General features: G+C 26.4%; 1 protein-coding gene across 1 annotated transcript in view; it reads left to right on the top strand.

Moving 5' to 3' along the window:
* Nucleotides 1-1,555: 1,555 nt before the first annotated feature.
* Nucleotides 1,556-20,407, top strand: part of LOC145848737 (hemicentin-1-like) — a 71,708-nt gene continuing 52,856 nt past the window's right edge. The window contains exons 1-27 of the mRNA XM_082954038.1: nucleotides 1,556-1,749; nucleotides 2,113-2,372; nucleotides 2,846-2,957; nucleotides 3,400-3,517; nucleotides 3,858-3,980; nucleotides 5,277-5,418; nucleotides 7,207-7,464; nucleotides 7,719-7,816; nucleotides 7,948-8,113; nucleotides 8,252-8,408; nucleotides 10,625-10,746; nucleotides 11,216-11,485; nucleotides 11,747-11,897; nucleotides 12,003-12,127; nucleotides 13,077-13,231; nucleotides 13,415-13,574; nucleotides 13,773-14,006; nucleotides 14,291-14,445; nucleotides 14,680-14,800; nucleotides 14,930-15,205; nucleotides 15,493-15,705; nucleotides 16,235-16,341; nucleotides 16,583-16,712; nucleotides 16,920-17,178; nucleotides 19,021-19,190; nucleotides 19,470-19,609; nucleotides 19,791-19,925. Coding sequence (XP_082810164.1) covers nucleotides 1,685-1,749; nucleotides 2,113-2,372; nucleotides 2,846-2,957; nucleotides 3,400-3,517; nucleotides 3,858-3,980; nucleotides 5,277-5,418; nucleotides 7,207-7,464; nucleotides 7,719-7,816; nucleotides 7,948-8,113; nucleotides 8,252-8,408; nucleotides 10,625-10,746; nucleotides 11,216-11,485; nucleotides 11,747-11,897; nucleotides 12,003-12,127; nucleotides 13,077-13,231; nucleotides 13,415-13,574; nucleotides 13,773-14,006; nucleotides 14,291-14,445; nucleotides 14,680-14,800; nucleotides 14,930-15,205; nucleotides 15,493-15,705; nucleotides 16,235-16,341; nucleotides 16,583-16,712; nucleotides 16,920-17,178; nucleotides 19,021-19,190; nucleotides 19,470-19,609; nucleotides 19,791-19,925 — 4,422 coding nt within the window. The 5' untranslated portion in view covers nucleotides 1,556-1,684. The remainder of the gene's footprint in view (nucleotides 1,750-2,112; nucleotides 2,373-2,845; nucleotides 2,958-3,399; nucleotides 3,518-3,857; nucleotides 3,981-5,276; nucleotides 5,419-7,206; nucleotides 7,465-7,718; nucleotides 7,817-7,947; nucleotides 8,114-8,251; nucleotides 8,409-10,624; nucleotides 10,747-11,215; nucleotides 11,486-11,746; nucleotides 11,898-12,002; nucleotides 12,128-13,076; nucleotides 13,232-13,414; nucleotides 13,575-13,772; nucleotides 14,007-14,290; nucleotides 14,446-14,679; nucleotides 14,801-14,929; nucleotides 15,206-15,492; nucleotides 15,706-16,234; nucleotides 16,342-16,582; nucleotides 16,713-16,919; nucleotides 17,179-19,020; nucleotides 19,191-19,469; nucleotides 19,610-19,790; nucleotides 19,926-20,407) is intronic.

Genomic DNA, 20,407 nt, shown 5'->3' with positions numbered 1-20,407 from the left:
CAAAAGTTGTAAAGAACATTTATATTAAACAAAAAACTTTAGCTATTTATATAATAGCAGTTTGAAAAAAAAAACTATTTACTTTTAAGAAGTGCAAATAGTGAATATTAAAAATCGCAAGAAGCTTAAAAGCATATGATATATGAGTAAGGTAATATTGTTGTATGAAATGCTATTGAAGAAATGTTAAAGTCTAAGTTTAAGTGGCACTCGTGGGTTTAATGTTCAAACATAAGTATGGTATGAGTTTTCATCAGAAATATAACAAGCAATAAATGGGTATTATTAAACCTTACAAGTTTGAGTAAGACATTATGAATTTAAAGTGAGAGAATATTACTCTGCAAAAAACGCAAACATCTTGGTAGGAGCTTGATAAAAATTAATGAAAGTCTGGACGGTACAATAAAGCCTACAATAACTCGATCAGTTTATGTATCTTTAAGTTATTTCTAATACTTATTATTTTATATATTTTAGACAAAAAAAGATTAGAAAAAACAAAAACCAGCAGTTAAGTATAGTTTTAATTGATGTTAAAAAGATTTTCAAGCACGAAAATCAAGTCTTTATATAAACACAAGAAACACAAGAAACACATAAAAACTTTTATTGCATAAACAACTTTGAAAAGTTAGGTGGTATTTTCTTAACCGTTTTTGAAAATGTTCGTTATCTTAAAAACTCAATAACATATTTGTTAATTTATAAGAAGCTTTAAAAAAAAAAGTCGAGATTTAGAACATTTATAAAAAAAACTAAATAAGTACTAATTTGAATCATCGAGCTTTGAAATAAACGACGTTTGTTTAATAGATGAGTCAATAAAACTGTTTTAGAAAATTGAGGTGCAGCTGTTATTAAGCGATTACTTTTTGTTCTTTGGATTTAGTAGTATATTAAACTGTAATGTGCTAATAAGTACAAAATATTTATTAAAAACGTAAAATGATATTAAGCAACTGAATATCATAATAATGAACATCATGGAAGTTTAAAAATCAAAAATTAAAAACTTAAATTGTTGTTGCAAGTAATTTTTCAGACTCAAGAAGCGTGTAATTTGGTAAATTACAGTTATTGCATGCATAACAAGTAATAAAGCACGGTTATTTTACTATCATGACTTCATGTGGTTCTTCGGTCTTTTTGTTTGTGTGTGAAATTACGTAGAAATTTTTTCTAAAGCTACGCTAAATAGACAAAATTTAACTTATAAAATTACAACTACTCTTAATACAAATTTAGTACATTTGTCGTACTTTTTATAAACAGATTTGTTATACAAGTAAGGAACTTTGTTTTCAAAATAACGACTATATTAAAAAAAAACTTTTTTTAAGTTTTTTAAAAAGAAAACTCTCTGTAAAATTAGCTTATTATTTACATTTTTTTTAGTTTGCACTTTAAAAATTAAAAAATCTGACGTAAAAAATAACAATTTTTTTTCCAAGTTTTCAATTAATTCAAGCAAACAGAATCACTTATAATTATTATACAATAATATATTTAACACTTGTTATTTCTGATTTAAATAAAACTTTTTTAGGATACTTTGTAGAGAACTTTTAGCTTTATTTCAAAGATTCCTAAATCTAAAAAAATCATATCAACTCACAAAGATAAAAAAGAAGCAATAAAACTCCCACTTAGTATGTATAAAACTGACTGAAAACTATCAAATATGAAGTTCATTGTTCTCATTATACTTGTCATTTTATATGATCGATCTCTGTGTCAATATACAAGGTAAGTAAAAATATTGACTTCATAACTAAATTGATTTAAGTTTATTACTTAGTAAACTATAAAACTGAAAATGGTTTTAGTATAATATTTTAAGTAAACATAAATTGTCTCTAAGTTAATTTTTTCAATTTATTATATCTGCACTATAAAACATATATAGCGAATAAACCTTACCATTCATAAAAATTAGCTACGAAAAAAAGGTGTTTAACTTATTGTAAAACGTATTTAACATAAAATAGAAAAATATTACATATTCTTCATACTAGTAAAGTATGGCTAAAGTAAATTAAATTACGTTTTTTTACATTGTTAATTTAATATAGATTTATATTTTAAGGATGTTTTTTATTCACATTATAGATACCGGCGTCCAGGTAGGGTCGAAGTAGATGTACGAGGAATTGTTATCGGTGATATCAATAGCAAAACCTATCTTCCGGCCGATATCGAATCTGTACCACCCGGAGCATCCTCGCTCGCCTTTGTTTTTGACATTACAGGATCAATGTGGGATGATTTAAAGCAAGTTACAGCAGGTGCCAAGCAAATTCTAGAAACAACTTTAGGAAGGGCAGAACAACCTTTACATGATTACATTCTTGTTCCTTTTCATGACCCACGTTAGTAAAACTTATTATCAAGTTGTAAACAAAACTTTTTCCGAGTTCATACTTTTGCAAGCTCTGCAATGTTTTTAATTTTAAAATCTATAAACTTTTAAATTATTGAAACAACAATCTTTGAGTAATAAAAACTTTGAACTTAATTTTTTAAAGACATTTTTAAATTATAGACCTTCAACTCAAAAAATTAAAGGTAAGTATTTTAAAAGATCTTGTTTTTTTATTTTACTAAAGCATTTTAAATTCAATATAATCAAAAACTAAACTACTAAATTCGTAGTTTAAGTTTAACAAAAACGAACAGTTTAAAATAACAAATAGTTATACTTTGATTCTAAAATGACCTAATTGAAAGTTTGACCGTTTTTTATAAAAGTTATTAATATTTTAACTGCTTTACTTTCTCAACTGTATTATATTTTGGAAAAATCTTGTAGCTATTATAAATATATGGCATTATAACTATTTAGAGGTCGGGCCTATAACGGTGACACGAGACCCCGACGAATTTGAGCAAAGCTTGAGAAAACTGTACATTCAAGGTGGGGGAGACTGCCCGGAAATGAGCATCACAGCAATCAAGTAGAACTTTCAAACTATTATTTTTAATTCCACTGTACAAAGCTGCGCCAACAAATTTAAATTTCCCTGCTATTATACTTGTTTCGAATGTTTTAAAGCGTTACTTAAACACGAAGTTACTTAAGTTTTTGGAAGCGCTTAAATGCATATACGTAAATATTTTTACTTAAAAAAAAAACTAAGTGAAAAATCTAAACGTTCTAAAAAAAGTTAGTTAAAACTCTAATTGAAAAAGTATACTAAAATAAAACTAGTAAAAAGTAAATTTGAAGGCCTTAAAATGTAATTGGTTTCATTATTATATGCCTTATGGAATTTTTTTTAATAACTTCAAAAAGGGTTCTAAATATTATGATTTAAAAAATTAGTTGTACTTTTGTATGATAAAACTACTTATGTTTGAAAATTTAGAAAAACTAAGCTTGTTTTTAATATTCCATAGGGAGGCCCTTTTGATTTCACTTCCAGGTTCTTTCATTTATGTTTTTACTGATGCAAGATCTAAAGACTATTTTCAACTTCCTGAAATTCTTAAAATTATTCAGCGAAAGCAGAGTCAAGTAAGTATATCAGTCATGTTTTTCTTCTGAACGTAAGTTAAAAAACAATAAATAAAATAAAGTAAAGATATTATAAAAACTGAATTGTTTAAACTAAGATATTACAACAATATAAGATATATTAATACTTAACAGTTCTATTATAACTTAAGTTAATAAACTTGTGCATTTGTGCATATTAAATTTACGAGGTTTTAAATATTAGATATTACGTAATTTTAATTCATAAGAACTGCTTCTTAATCGAGCAACTGTATATATATATTGTGGTGCTAGCAAACTAGGCTAACTTTAATTTTAGTTTTGCCAAGTAAATACAACTCATTATCAAACAAATTAGGTGGTATTTGTATTAACTGGAGATTGTGAAAACCAAACACATGATGGTTACAAAGCGTACGAGAAAATTGCCGCAACAAGTTCTGGGCAAGTATTCTTTATTACAAAGGACGATGTATCTGAGGTAAGCAAAAACTAAATATCTTTTGATAAACAAAAAATATACAAACATCTTTGAAAGTTTAATATTTTTCAAGTTAAGCAATCATACAATTACTTTACTTTCATATACAACTAAGATTCTTCCTTGTATTTTACAGAACTGTAGTCATTTACAAAAAATAAAACAAAAATTTATTTTTTGATAAGCTGAAATGTTTGAGCACGCAAGAAAAAGAAAACTAAAAATAGGCATTTTAAGGATAAAGCGATTAAAAAAAAAATTAAATAGTACTCACACTAAAACACAATATGTCAAACTTTATCACTAACCTCAGAAAAAACTATGTTACACCAAAAACAAAATAAAGTTTAACTCTAATTTAGGTAGAAAAAATAAGTTTGCATGTAAAACTTAAAATGTAAGAAGGTAGTATTTTGAGATTCAATGTGTTTAAATAGCTTTTAGGTAGTTGTAGAAATAATATTAAATAATCAAGAAAAAAAAAAAAGTAATACAAATTATACAGATTGTAATACCTAATTAACAAAATAAATAATTTGTACTTTAAAAAAATTAACAAAAAATTTATGTTTTTTAGTTTAACATGCAATTTAGAGCATTTTTAAAGAGTTGTTGTGTAGAAACTGTATTTTATATTCGTTTTTTTCAGTTTTTATTATAAGTAATTTTTCAAAGTTTAAGAATTAAAAATTCTAAAACAGTTTAATTCACTGTTGATAAATTTGAAGTACAACTTATGTAGTATTTTAGTACCTATCTGTGTACTGTAAACTTAAAATTATCAAACTTATAAATTTTATGTAGTTTTAAAACGACTGTTTACTTTTCAATACACTTATGTATTTTGTTTTAATATTTATAAGTATTTTATTTGCCACTTTATTATATTTTGACTATCAGGCCAAAAATTTATCCATGTATAACTTTCATTAAACTTACTTTTTCATATTATTATAACGTTCAGGCTGCTTTTCGTTGTTAAATATATCAAATAATTATTTTTATCCATTTATTTACATAAAGACGTAAAATATAAATAAAGTATGAACTCTTTTAAAACTTATTCTTTTACTAATAATTATAGTTAAGTCTGAAAAACTTTTTTATTACGACGAGTTTTAATCAGGTGTTTTCAGATTAAAATAAAATTACTAAGAATTTAGCATCATACACACAAATTATGTTTTAAGAGTAATTTAACTTAATAATTATTTTTACAACTTATGCATTTGTTAAGTGATTTTTAAATATACAACTTGTTTGCTATTTATAATATGTGTTTTACCTTTTTTATAGGTCGTAAAATTTATCGAAGTCTCAGTTCAAGCTCAGAAAGTGGTCTTGCATGCAAGTGATCATGAAGAGGGTGGTCTTAATGAATGGTTAATTCCTTTCGATCCAGAACTACAAGAGGTCACCATTGCGCTAAGCGGACCTGGTTTGTAAAATTATGGTTTGAAATTATCTGTTAAGTAATTTTTGTTGAGTATTTTGTAGAATATTTGCAATTAAAACTGGTTGTTTATAATCTATTGTTAAAGTTTCAAGCTTAAAATCGTCTGTTTAACTTATTTACTACAATTTAAAAGTGCTAAGTAAAATTTAAACTGCTACAGCTATAAATTTTTTTAAATTAAACAACAATTCAAACAACTTGAATCTGAATTTTAGTTTATACAGCAAATATTCAAGTTTTATCGAAATTATAAAACACCTTAGTTCGGCGTGCGCAACTTTTCTCTAGGCCAGATATGGCAACCTTTTGTAAAATACGGTTCAGATTTATTACAAGTAGACTTGGGCAGCTCAATATTTTTTAGTTTTATAAATAGCAATAGCTATAATATTTCTAAACATCAAAATAAAGCAATATAAAGATGAATTTAGCACTACAGTATTTTTATAACTAGATTTGTACCACACTTGTAGGCTTCTGTTAGTTTTAAAAATAGTTTTGTTTATGTTGCACAAATTTTCAAACTAACAACTACTATAAGGCTATATACTGCCTAACCTTAATCTAGATAACTTCACAGTTAAAACTGTAAACTGTAATATTGTAAATAAGATTACTTATACAAATACAGTTTTATAGCAAAGCTAAGCAAAGTTAACATGTCCTGAACAAGACATTTAAAGGTATCCAAGTGGTGTGCGACTTGATAACCGAAAGATTTTTTCGTAAACCAGGTCCTAGGACCAAATATTATGAGTGCTTTTAATTTTTTTGTTCAATATACAATTATGTTCAGTATACTATTGTTTTGCTGTTTAACAATGATTTGAAACTTTATAAGTATATAACTGTAGTTTACTAACTTATACTAAACTTAAAAACTTAACTACTACATTTTGAGCTTTAATATTGAATTGGTTATATTCATCTAAGAATTAAAACAAAGTTCAAAAAGAGTAAAGTAAAGCTCAAAAAGTTATTAAAATATTTATTCAAATAAATAACGCGCTGTTATGTAAAACACTACATATCTGTGCCTACATAATAGTTTTTTGCGTACGTTTTTACTATCTAATGAGAATAAAATTAGTTGTAGAGTTAAGAGTATTTATTATAATGTTTATAAAGTTTATATTTAATGTTCACCAAGACAAAACTTGATATTTTTTAAACTTTAGAACTTTTAAATATAACTTACGTTAAAAACCTGGGAAACTATTTATATTCTTTTATTAATTTGTTCATTCATAAGAACTTGGCGCACAAAAATATTTTTTATTTGTAAGGTATATATATTTTTTCAACCTTATTATAGGTTTTTACAAAAAATGATTAATAAAAACTCTAAAAACACACTTTGTGCACTTGCACAATTACTGTTTTTTCTATTAAGTTGTAAAACTAAAATTAAAAACATTAATGTTTATTAGTAATTTTAAAATAAAGAGTTTTTGAACATAAAAAGTATATTGCTCTGCAGCTATTAATTGTATTTAAAAAAACCTTAGTCAATAAATATAATTATCAGAGGTATAAAAATGTTTTTAGTCTGACTGACAAACTTAAAATTTTTAAGGCTAGTTTATAAAACCGTCTTAGTTTTAGACACTCAATCTAGTTTGTTCTTATAATTTGAAATTTTATATTATTCCATTAACTTTGTAAATACAAGCTTGTGGTTGCAATTAATTTAATTACTTATGTTACTAAATTTATGACTGTCTGTGCTAATTGTAATTGTAAAATTATCTAATTATGCTATATTTACAGGAAGAAATTTAAAATTGTACGATCCCAACGGCAACATCATAGATGAAGAAAGTGGAGCCATGGAAATTCTTCTTCAGCTTGATTCTGTTCTAATTGTCACCATCAATTCACCATTGCCAGGTCAATGGAAGGTAGTTGCAAGCTCAACAGGAGAACATTCTCTTCGAGTAACCGGTCTTTCTGTGCTAGATTTTCAGGCCAAATTTTCCAGATGGCCAACTTTAGACTGGTCAAACGCAGACTTCCAGCCTGTATCTGGTAATTAAGTTTAATTATATTGCAACATTATTATTAAAAAGTAGTTTCTAAAGGTAGAAAAGTTTAGTAGTTTAGGAACTAAATTTATACTGATACCTTGATAATTGCTACTAAACTACTAAAACTATTTTTATACATGTTCTTACTAATTATTTGATATTCATACTTTTAAAAAACTTTACTTTTTCAGTTACTTATTTTTTGGTATTACTTGATTTTTCATGACGTTTTAGCATAGAATGTAAAAATTATAGAGATGGACACCTATAGCTTACTGAATGCAACTGGTCTGACAGAACCTGGAGTATTTCAAACTTTAAGTTTAGTTGACTCTGCTGGAGTAGAAAAAAAGGTTAATTATTGCTTAAAAACTATAATCCATATCTTTATTTTTTCTAAAGTTTGCTTTAACTTAACTTACTAGATATTTTATTGTTATCTGTTTTTTATTTATTTTAAACAAAATGAATTTTCCCCTTTCAGAAAATAGCACTTCAGCCTCCCCCTGATCCAGAGCTTCCTAACATTTATACAGTTGACCCTTTTGTCTCTCCTGACTATCCTTACTACTTAGTAGTCCATGGTGTTACACATGATGGTTACCGTTTCGTCAGAGCTTCAAAAAACGCTATTTTAAACGTGGTGGCAGGTAAATAAATTTCGCTTAAAAACTATTAGTTTGTAGTTATGTGTTAACTTTTGAAAATTCTAAGGAAATTAAACATTATTAAACAAATTAAAAACAACACGACTTATTAGAAAGTCTATAACAAAGGAATATTATTAGAAAAACCGCAAATTTATATGCTGGAAGAACAGCCGGGTTATTTTGACTCACCAGCCGAAATTGAATGTGTTGTTACAAGTTTACTTCCATTCGACTTGAAATGGTCGCGTTATGTAGATGAGAGATGGATTCAACTAACAGACGTTATCAGCTATCCGTAAGTTACAAAATAATAGTAGTCTAAAATTAAAATGTGCTTATATGTATATTTATATTCAAAATTAGAAAACCTCTATGAATTGCCACTTTTATGAACTTATTTTGTCTATACGACTATTAATTTATGTGATAAAAACACATTAGACTCGGTGTTTTTAATAGTATTTACAGTACTTTATACTTATAACAAAACTTTATTATGCTTGTCAAGTAATCTAGCAAAGTTTTTTTTAAATTAAGTCAATCATCATGAGTAGTATGTCTATGGACTAAAAGTTTATTGAACAATTTTTTTTTGATCAAATCTAGTTTTTCTTTCAGTAAAACTTTTGTATAAAATTTATAAACTGTATTAAGTAAAATTTGTAACAAAAGTTACTTTCTTTTATCAAGCAATGTCTAACAAACTAGTAAGTTTTAATTTTAAATGAAGTTTATTACATTCTATAAATGCAAATTAGTGTAAAATAGAATTAAATTTTTAGAAAACTATAAAAAAAAATATTTTGTGTAGAGCTTAAGTTCCTACGCCACTTGGTGGTTAAAAAAACTAAAACAAATTTTTTTTAAATACATTTTACCTTAAATATCTTTAAGTTCACACTTTTTAAGTATTTGACATTACTTAGCTAAATAAAAAAAAAGATCAAGTAAAAAGCTAGTTACTAACAGATTAAACTTTTTAATAAGCTATGTTGACGTAAAATAAAAACTGGTATATTTTTTTTCTGTATATTAGAAGAGTAAACTGTATTTGTAAGATAAGTGAATATATGTCTGCTACATTGAAAGCACTACAAGTGGTATAAAATTTTAGTAGACCGATGATTGATTTTTTTGTAAAAACTTGTAGTTTTATTGATAAATAATTCAAAGAACTATTATTTTTTATTTTTCATTAACTCAATACAAATAATACAAAATATTTAGAATTTTTAAACGAATAAGATCAAGTAAACAACTACAGTTACAAATTGTTTTTTTTTTTAAAAAGTAACGAAAACTTTTGGCCTTGAAAAATGCTTAAAAACTGTGAGAAAAAAGTCTTTGTTTAATTTGTTTTTAATAAACTTCCTTTTTTCGATCAGTTTATACTTAACTAATTTCTATGCAAGTGTATAGTTAATATACTTCGCTCTATGCTATTCAGGGACTGGTCAAGTATACACGAAGATATTTTTGCACGAAAGGACACTTATGCACAAACGGTCATTTTTGCACAAAAGTATCAAAAAAAAAATTAAAATAGTAATAAAATAACTGAAAAAAACAAAAATACCGACCAAGGGTAAGGGTTAGGGATAACAGTAATAGTACAATAAATAGATAATAAAGTAAAAAATAACAACAACTAATTTTAAAATATATATAACGAAGAAAAAACAAACTACCGACCAAGAGTAAGGGTTAAGGATAACAGTGATAGTTGAAAAAGAAAAGAAAAATAAGTATAATAAAAACAAGTAAATAAAAAAAAGTATTCAAAATAAAAAAGTTTTTATTCCGACAAAAAGTGTCTTTTTGCAAAAGTGAACCTTCGTGCATATTTGATTCGTTTGCATTTTTACCCATGTTTTTTTTACTTAACGAGTAAAACCAATTCCTGCAAAAACACTTTATATGCAGCTAACTTCGCATAAACATTTTTAGGCCTTAAACTAAAATCTACAAAAACTATTCGATTTAAAACTAATTACTGTAAATGCTTTAATAATTTATATCTTTTTAATTAGACCAAAGAAAACGTCGGCTAAAGCCTAACAGAGCCTAAGCCTGTTTATGCCTTGAGACAAAAACTAACATAAAAGTTTGATCATACCAATTCAATTACAAGTATTAGAAATGGTATGATCGCATCTTTATGTTTTAAATTAGACAGCATAAGTATGTGTCTACTCATTACTTAAAACTCTAACGAGACATTGTACTTTTGTATTTTTAATTAAAAAAATATGACATAAACAATTACTACTTTCAATTGTTGTTAATGTGACATAGAAAGTTTTTATTGTATTAGTTTTTGCTGTTAAAAGTTTTTAAACTTACATTTTGAGTTTGTTCAGTTAAATTCAATAAGTTTAACTAAAATTCAAAGGAACACTTATGCAAAAGACAAAAGCTAACATTAAATAGTTTTAAAAACAGTAACAAGTAGTGTAATTTTTAAGTAGTAAGTAAAGTAGAGTTACCATTCTTATAAAGTATTAATTTTAGAGAATCAGCAACAAACGTATATAAAATTCAAGAAGTAACCGATGAGGCAGAAGGAACGTACCGATGCTTTTCAAATAACTCACTTGGTTATAACTACGCTGACACTTTTCTTGACGTTGAAGGTTTTTTTTACTTTAATTATTTTTATAAACCCACACACATCTTTATTAAAACAGATTTGAAATAAGTAGCTATTTTTCGTTTGGTTTTTCTTAGTGAATAGTTTTTTAAGAACGCAACTTAATAGTTAGGGTAACAAGTGGACTACTTTTCAAAAGACAAATTGAATAAACATTGAAAAAATATCAATCTTTAAATATTAATTTAAAAAATATATATTAAATTGTTATTTTGAAATTGAATCTATGTTTTAATTTAAAACTGTTAAATGTATAGACAGTGAGATAAATGGCATTTTAACAATTTTAATAAACATTTGAATTCTTAATTTCTTCATTCAATTAGTTTTTGTTGATTAAAGTTAACAATTGAACATTTGAAGAAAACGAGTATGTTTACAAAACGATTAGGGTTTTTAGTTAAATATAATAGAAAATCTAATAAAAAAAATCATATTTACTTCATTTGTAGAACGTCCTCCAGTGATCTACATATCAGGCAATGTATCAGTAGAACCAGGTCGAACAGCTGTGCTTACTTGCAATGTTTCGTCTAACGTGGAATACACAATAAGATGGGTCAAGAAAGGATCAAGATATTTAGGAAGTCGACGTTATGTCGAACTTAGAAATGGTTCACTTATGATACAGCAAACACGACGAAGCGATGAAGGGAGCTTTGAGTGCATTGTTACTAATGTAGGTGGTACTACGCGAGGAGAAGTACCTCTGGTTGTGCAAAGTAAGACTATTTATTAATACAATAACCCAGTTAAAGATATCTTAAAACTTCTATAGTAATTTATATTTTGAGTATTTAAACATTAACTTAGTATGAAAAAGCTTCTTTTGTGGTAAGCTTATTTATATTTTAGAACTATATCGATTAAAATTTTGTTATCAAATTTAGGTGTTTTTGTAAAATATTAAATAAAGTATCTTACTTGGTTAACTGAATTTTACTTTTTTCTTTAAAGCATTTTATGAGTTATTTAAAATCTAGCACCACCAAGTGTTCGAATTAGTCCATCGACAACGAGCTACTTTAAGTCTGGAGAAAGCATCATTATGACTTGTGTCGCATCTGGTTACCCACAGCCCGAGATAAATTGGTTGAAGGGAGCTACTTATCTACTAAATGTTGGAAAAATAAGGTAAAAACTATTACGATTGAAATATTTTATATCATTTTAATACGGTTTTATCACGTCAGAAAGTGATTTATATATAATTACTCTTTATTTTATTAATTTTCAAAGAATCAAAAGGAACGGTCGAAATTTTGAAATAGTCAACGCAGAAGAAACAGATGAGGGAATTTACACATGCCAAGCTTCAAACCAAGCTGGTATTGAATCAAAATCCGTAAATTGGGTCTATACAGGTAAAAATATTGTTTTTAACAATATTAAAAAATAAACTCTTTGAAATTAATTTTATTAAATCTATCAAAAGTTTCTGTAAGTTTAATCTTTAATTTACTATACTTTTTTTTTAACAAGTTTTATAAACAAGTTTTTTATTCGTAAATACTAAAGCAGTGATTCTTAACCTGGGGTAAATTTTGGGGGTAAATTCTCCTGTTTTAAAGGGTAAATTTTCTTTATTACAAGTTATGTAAATTAATGTTTATTAATTATCTTTTTAAATTTGAAGTTAGTATTTAACTGTATTTTTTTAAATTAAATAATTTTTTTTAGCATTACGATTTTTCATGTTTGATAATACTAGAACTCAAAACATTTGATTAAACATTATTTTGTATATTGGGAGTAAACGAATATCTTTACAAAATAATTATGGTTTTTAATTAAATACAGTAGAAAATCTATTAAAAATATCTATTACCCTCAAAAAAGGGTAAAACATAAAAAAAGGTTAAGAACCGCTGAACTAAAGACATAATAAATTAATATGTAAAACGATTGTTTTTGTTTCGGATACAATTTAAATAAAAAAGTAAGACATTTCTAACGTTTTCCAACATTTTTTTTATACATTTGAAGTTTGTTTATGTACAAGTTTTACTATCCTTAAAACACTTAAAGCTAAAAATACTTTCAAATTTTATCATTATTATAAAGTAATATATAAACTATTTTTAAGACTGGTTAAAACTTATCAAAACTTTACTGTAAATTTTATATAGTTTGCTAAATCATAACAAAAACTAAACAGTATTGTTATATCTGGCGTTTATTATAAGTCAACCTGTTTTTAAAACAAAGTCCAGCAAGTTCATTTAATTATTTTTACTTAAATACAAAAGCACTTAGGAACTGTTTCTAATCAAAAAATGAAGTTTACCTACTCTATTAAAACTATTAAAACAGCAAAACCATCCGTTGAAGTTCCAGAGAAAGAAATGTTAGTGTTAGAGGGGGAGAAAGCCCTTCTTCGTTGTATTGTAAAGGGAACTCCAAAGCCGACAGTAAAGTGGTACAAATCTAGAAGGAAAATAGCTACAGATTCCAATCATGAGATTACTGTTAGATCTTGCGTATAACCCTAAGTTGTATAAGTTAACTAAGTAACATCAACATTGTTTGTTTACGAACTAACAAGAAGCAATGTAAAAATATGTATTTTCACCAATTCTAAAACCTTTTAAACAAAAGATAGACAGAGTTATTGGTAGTCTTTGATTATTTTTTGAATTTTTATGTTTTAGGAAGAAGGTCTCTTGATTCACAAATTAGAAGTTTATGACCAAGGGGACTTCCAGTGTTTAGCCAGCAACAGAGTCGGATCATCTAGAGGAAGTGTTCGTCTTATTGTTGGAAGACTTCCGTTTTTTATTGACACTCCAAAAGATTCAGGGTTCGATTTAGGTAAAGCTTACGGTGCTAAAAGTAAAAATGCAAAAAGATGTTTTACAACAACTTAAAAAAAATAAACTGTCTAGATTTTTTTTTAGTTATTAAAACGCAAATTCTGCCATTAGTCTAAAATACTTTCAGACCGTTTTTAAAAATACAACATTTCAAACAGATTCGTAAAAAAAACTATTAACTGTTTATGAATTATAGATAATCAAGTTAGAATACCATGTACCGCTGAAGGATACCCAAAACCAACTATAAATTGGAAAAAAGGATCGACAGAAGACTTCACATCATTAGGAAGAGCTTACCAAAGAGGAAGAAATAATGAGTTGTACATATCGTCTATCAAGTTAGAAGATGAAGGGCTGTACACTTGTTTTGCTACAAATCAGTTTGGTAAAATATCGGCTACTGTTCAACTATTTGTGACCGGAACCTGTTAGTTTTTATTTCGTTTTGTTGTTTAGTTGAATTTAAGCATATTTAGTTTATTACTCTGAGAAAGAATTGATTCAAAAAAATCCAAAACATGTATAAACGGTGTCTCTTTAGTATAGTATATACATATTCTTTTTATTTAAAAATAGCTTAAATTAAATTTCTTTTCAGGTTTTACGTGAGATAAAATTAGTACACTCTGTAACTATTTTTTATTTTACTTAGAAGTTCCTATCTAATGTTTAATTTATTTCGATTTTTTTAAACAGTTTTAATATATTTAGCACTGCCTCGCATAGAACCAACAGACTTAACTCCTCATGTGCTAGTTGGTGACACAGTTAGTCTGCCTTGTAAGATAGTATCAGGTAGTCCAACACCTTCTAGAAGCTGGTTTAGGCATGACCAACCTTTCAAAGGAAGCACTCGCCGTGTTTCTGTAAGAAAGTTAAACTTTTTTATTTGTAAAGTAAAACAATGTCTTTTGTTATAGAAATATCTTAATTAAGTTGTGTTCCTTATTTTTCATGAAACTTATTATAAATATTAAATTCTTAAATTTTTAAAATGTATAATATAATTAATTTTTTATTGCGAAATAATCAAAAAAAAGGCTGAAGTTGTTATTAAAAGTTATACTTTTGTCTTTATTTATTTTTTATTACCAACACAGCTAAGTAGAACTGGTAGCATTGTGATTACGGAAGTAAAGGTTACAGATGGAGGACTATACGTATGTGAAGCCAGTAACCCACTTGGTACAGACAAAATTGAAATAGATCTTGACGTTTGGAGTAAGTTTATTGATATGTTTAACGCGTAAGTTTTACTTCTAGAACTTACACGAAATTACACACGGTCTAATTCAAATACTTATAAACTATAACAATAAAAAAAATAATTTAAAAAATAACTCATTCAAGCTAAACCGAGCATAACTGTGGACAAAAGCAGCTATAGTACAGTAGAAGGTTTTGAAGTTGCTTTTTCATGCGAAACCGATGCTAATCCTGCTGCTGAAATCGAGTGGAGAAACTTAGAGACTAACGAAGTCATAGTAAAAGATGAAAATTTCGTTGTAGGTGAAGACGGATCACTTATACTTTTAAACCCTAGAGGAGAAAACAGGGGTAATTATCAGTGTCTAGCTTCTAATCCAGTCGGAAGAGATATTAGAGTAGTGTCGCTTGAAGTTTACAGTAAGAAAATAGTTTTATATAAATATGTGTAAATACAATACTTTTTTGATATTATTTTGAATAGACTTTACTGAAAAAATGTTTATAATTTTAAAGTTTTAATACAGACTTTTAATTAAAATTATATAATACAACACCTTTAAATAAATAGTTTTACAGTTAACAACTAAATTCACTTTTTTAAATATGTACTAAAGTGTTAGACTTTTTCAATATTTTTATTGTTTAAAAAAACTAATTACTTTAATACTTTGTACAATTACAAATATAAGTAAAAATATTTCAAGACCGTCCACTTGTCGACTCAAAGAGATTTATATCTGAGTACACGGTAGTCGAAGGTGATACTGTTTCCCTATTATGCGCAATCACACCATCTAGACCAGCGCCATCAGTTTCATGGTTTAAAGACGGTGAAGCATTGACAGGCAAAGAAAAAGGATTGGATGTTGGATCTGATGGAGAGCTAGTTGTTACGTCGGCAGAACTACAACACACCGGTTTTTAAACTCTAAAACATTTTTTTGTTATCTACTTGTACTAAAAAATATTTTGTTTTATAATTTAGTTAATACAAGTTTTTGTAGCTCTTTATCTTTTACTTACTTTTTGATTTTTGTTTAATAAAAACTATTCTCTATAGCAAGCTTGTTAGTTAAATTGTTTTGTGATGTTTGTTATAAACATAAGTTTACTTTGACCAAAATTTGTGCTTTTAATAGAATGTCAGTTTTTTAAGAAATTTGGTAGTCAATTTAAGTTTTATAAATTTAAATTTGTTTGTTTTATTTACAATCAAAAAATAATTTAAAATCAGTGAACTAATTACTACAATTTGAAATTTAAAACAGTCATGTTTGTATTAAAATGTTCTAAACTAGTTTATTTCTTTTAGTAACTGTTTTTTTATAACTTTTGCATTTAATTTTATCGATTTTTTTTTGTTAATGTAATTACTTAATGCTAATAAAAAACTAAAGACGACTTAAAGTAATTATAGTTTAATATTAACTAATAACTTACTTACAGGTAATTACGAATGTGTTGCGTCAAACATCGCAGGAAAAGCCAATTTGCAAATGACTTTAAAAGTTTGGCAATTACCAGCAGTAAAGGTTAACAAGAAGCTGCTCCAGGTATTTTTATTTTGTTTCAAAGCTTCAAAAAAAAGTAATTTATATGGTATAGTAAACGCGTCTTCATTGTTTACGATAATTGTATTAAATTTTTTTTGTAAACTAGACTTATAGAATTATAGTTCATGTTCTCTAATTTGAGAAACAAGTTTATCTTTAATAAATTTTTTTGTTAAACAAGTTTGAAGTAAAATCAAACTTTAACTAATAATAATAAAAAAAATTCAATCCACAAAATAAGGTCCTAGTTGATGAGGATACTACTATTGATTGTACAAGCAAGGGAGTTCCCTCTCCTGATTTGAACTGGTACAACGCTGATACGCTTATTGATGATAACTACAACTCACGATTTCAAGTTGTAAATGAAAGTAATTAAGATTATTACTAAATTTAATTAATTTAATAACAATGTTTAGTTTATTTTTGAGGTTTTTTTTGTTACCACAAACTTAAATCAAAGTATTTATCTTCAGTTTATCTATTAGTACTGTATGAGTAAGACTCAAAATATTTCGAAGTATATAAGATATTCAATGCTTATTTGAGCAAAGTTCTTCAATAGAATATATTTCAAGATGGTAGAAGTCAATTGCTCATAAAGAATGCTCAATTGGAAGATGATGGTGATTACGTATGCCGAGCACGTAACCTTGCAGGTGTTGACGAAGATTATTCAAGACTTGATGTCCAGCAGTTCCCAGAAATTGAAGCTTTCCTTGATTGCCCGGAAGTGACACAGTATTCCGACAACGAAGTTTGTATCGTCAATCCGACAGAGTATGAAACCTTCATGATTGCTTGCAATGCTACTGGTGATCCAAAGCCATTAGTAAGGTAACAATATAGTTTTTGTGTACTAAGAAACGCATAAAAGTGTTAAATCAATCAAAACTAAATTAACCCAACAACAACTTAAACTTGTTTTTGTACAGTTTGTATTTATATTTAGTTATAAAAGTGTATAAACAATAAGATCAAGTTTGTTTATATAAAAAAATTATTTTATATATGGCAGTTTTTGAGTGGAAAAGTAAGGGGATAACTAATATTTTAAAAGTTTGAATTTAATTAAATATTACTTTTTGACGCTATCATAGTTAACAAGCCTATTTTACGTATAAATATTAAATTAGTTTTCCTGATAATTAACTTTTTGTATGATGTTAAACAAACCAAAATTCTTACTAATTGATAACAACATAGTAACAATCTGAGGTTTAAAATCTCTAAAACCTAATTCAATTGCTAAATGGCTGTATTTCTACGTCTGATACATAAACTAAGACTACAATAATTGTTCGAAAATAGTTTAAACATTTTTAAATTGAAGTTCATTTTTAGATTTAAATAGTTAAAAAATAGAACTATAACAAAATATCGATGATGTCTATAGTGAGTTTTTTATCAAATATCATTGATTTAAAACAGAGATTCTAGCAAAAAAATTTAACATTTAGGTATAACTTTTGATTTCAAAATTGTCCTAAGAAACAAACTTTAATACATATTTCTTTTTAACTATTTTGTATTATAAATTAATAAGATATATATTATTATTTAATTTTTTTTCAGAAATTTTTTGTAACTTTAAAAAATAACTTTACGCAATAAGTATTCCAGACAGTTTTTTTAAGAGTTAATTTATTTTTTAAGTTAACAATAAAAACTAAGAAGTTAATAAAGTACCTTCAGCTATATGTTTTAGTGTCAAATAAATTTACAATAGGAGTAAATACGTAGAAAAACGAACAAAATTTTTTAACTAAAATATTGATAAATTTAGGTACTATAATTCTAGATTTTCTCGTAAACAAAATATTTAGCATTATATTTAAAAAGGAGAATATTCGTTAACAGCTTTAAGTATAAAATAGCAAGTAAAAGAGATCTTTCAAATTGGTTAAACAGATGTAAAATAAAAACTTTTTACTAAGTTTTTGAAATTCTAACTTTTAAAAATGTTTAAGAAGTTTGTCCAACTTTGAAAATTAGTTGACAGATAAAAGCTTTAAACTTATTAAAATTGGTTTTTAACTTGTTTGTGTTTCAAAATGTTAGTGACGTGACGCGTATTATTTATTTTCTAACTAAAACTAAAATAACACTTGCTTTATAATTTATTTTTTTTAAGTCTGGTGATTGAAATTTGGGAAGATGTAATTATTAGCCATCACACTCAAATACTTTTAAACTAGAAAGTTTTTTTTGTTGTGTTTGAAAACTCTTAAATTAAAAGTAGAGTAAGCACTTGGAGTTCTTCTATATTGAAACCTGTTACAAAACTTATACCCAACTTATTATTGTAAAAGTTTTCGAAAAATGGTGTTAAATACTTAATAGTTGCGTAATAAAACATTATAAGTCCTGGACAAGACGTTAAAAAGTATCTGTGGTGTGCGACTCGATAATAGCTAGGTTCTTTGTACACCAGTTCCTATGACCAAAAATTTTGAAAGTCTTTTTTTGTCGTTCAACAAACTTTAAAAACACAGTTCGTAATATTTTTTTACTTCGTATGATCAATATTGTAGTAAACTGAATAGTATAAAGCAAGTATTTTAGTTTATTTCTAAAACTACTTATTAAAAAGTTCTTGAAAGACTAAAAATAAATTGAAACTTGAAACTAAGATATGTGTTTTTTAGTTATACATAAAAAAACTAATATAAAACTAAGATGGTATATGGACAATGTGGAGTTGACAGGAAATGAAAACGGAATTGAAATAGACGAAGAAGGAACTATTATATTCAAATCAATTACTTATAAACAAAACGGTATTTATACTTGCCTTTCTGAAAATTACAGGGGTGATATAAAAAGAGTTGTCGAAGTACTAGTCCATGGTTTGTTCATTAAGTGTTTATGAGAAGTTTTTTTTTTTCTCCAGACGTTATTTATAGACTTTAAAATTTTTTTCTAAAAATAACTTAAATATTTATATTATTTATATTGTTAAACTTGTACTAGTTCTAATACTATTTAAGGACATAACCTCTTTAATTACCGTTAACAAAAAATATTTTTTTGTGTAAATAAGTATACAGCTTATGAAAGTACAGACTTTTTTTTAAATGATATTCAATACTCAATTTTTAAATTAACTTTAATATTGTTTATAATAGAAAGACCAGATATAGAGGGTAATAATGGAGGTTTAGAGTATGTCACCGTACTAGAAGGAAAAAGCACTGAACTTGATTGTAAGACATCTGCAGTCCCCCCTCCTACTATGTCTTGGTTTCGAGGTAGAGATGAAAATCAGGTTTTAAAAATTTTATTAGTTGTTTTCAGCATTTTTTATAGTTTCTAAGCATTTTTCTTTGTAGTTTTACTAATGTTACGGAGACTGTTAAGTAACATACATTAGTTTTCTGCAGTTTCGAAAAATCATTAAAAATAAAAACAGTAATAAAAAAAAATTAAACTTTGAATTTTTTTACCAGAACGACTTGTCTGTGGAAGATGGTCGAACTTTTTTTGATCCAAGTGGGCAAGTTTATCATATACAAAGTGCATTCGTTGGAGACACTGATTTCTACACGTGCGTTGCTAAAAACAAAGTGGGGCAAAATAGAAAGGTTTTAAACTTTACAAGAAAAAACTAAGTTGAAAGTTGGAAAGCTAAGTAATATAAATTTGCTTTTGTTTCAGAATATTCATTTCAATTCAGTTATTTTTAACAAAAATAATGTTAAAAATTTTTTAAGGGCTTGAGATTTTAACGAATAAAAAACTAAAACATTTAAAAAATCAGTTAAATTTATGAACTAAAAGTTGTTAGTCAAGATTAACAAGACGTTAAACTGTATCCAAGTGGTGTACGACTCGGTAACCGAAAGTTTTTTTCGTACACTAGGTCTTAGAACAGGGGTCGGCAAACTGCAGCCCGCGGGCCAAAAGCGGCCCTAAAAGCCAAAATTTGCGGCCCGCGAGCTACTTTTAGGCAAAAAAAAACCTTTTAAAAAATATAAACATTAACGGTTTTGCAATAAAAACTTACAATTAGACTATTAATTTTATACCTCTTAAAGGTGCTATTTTACTGCTTAATTTGTTATAT

The sequence above is a fragment of the Thalia democratica genome, chromosome 1 (genome assembly GCF_965202585.1).
Source record: "Thalia democratica chromosome 1, ktThaDemo2.hap1.1, whole genome shotgun sequence".
Classification (NCBI taxonomy): Eukaryota; Metazoa; Chordata; class Thaliacea; order Salpida; family Salpidae; genus Thalia; species Thalia democratica.
This window is presented reverse-complemented; position numbering and strand designations above follow the sequence as displayed.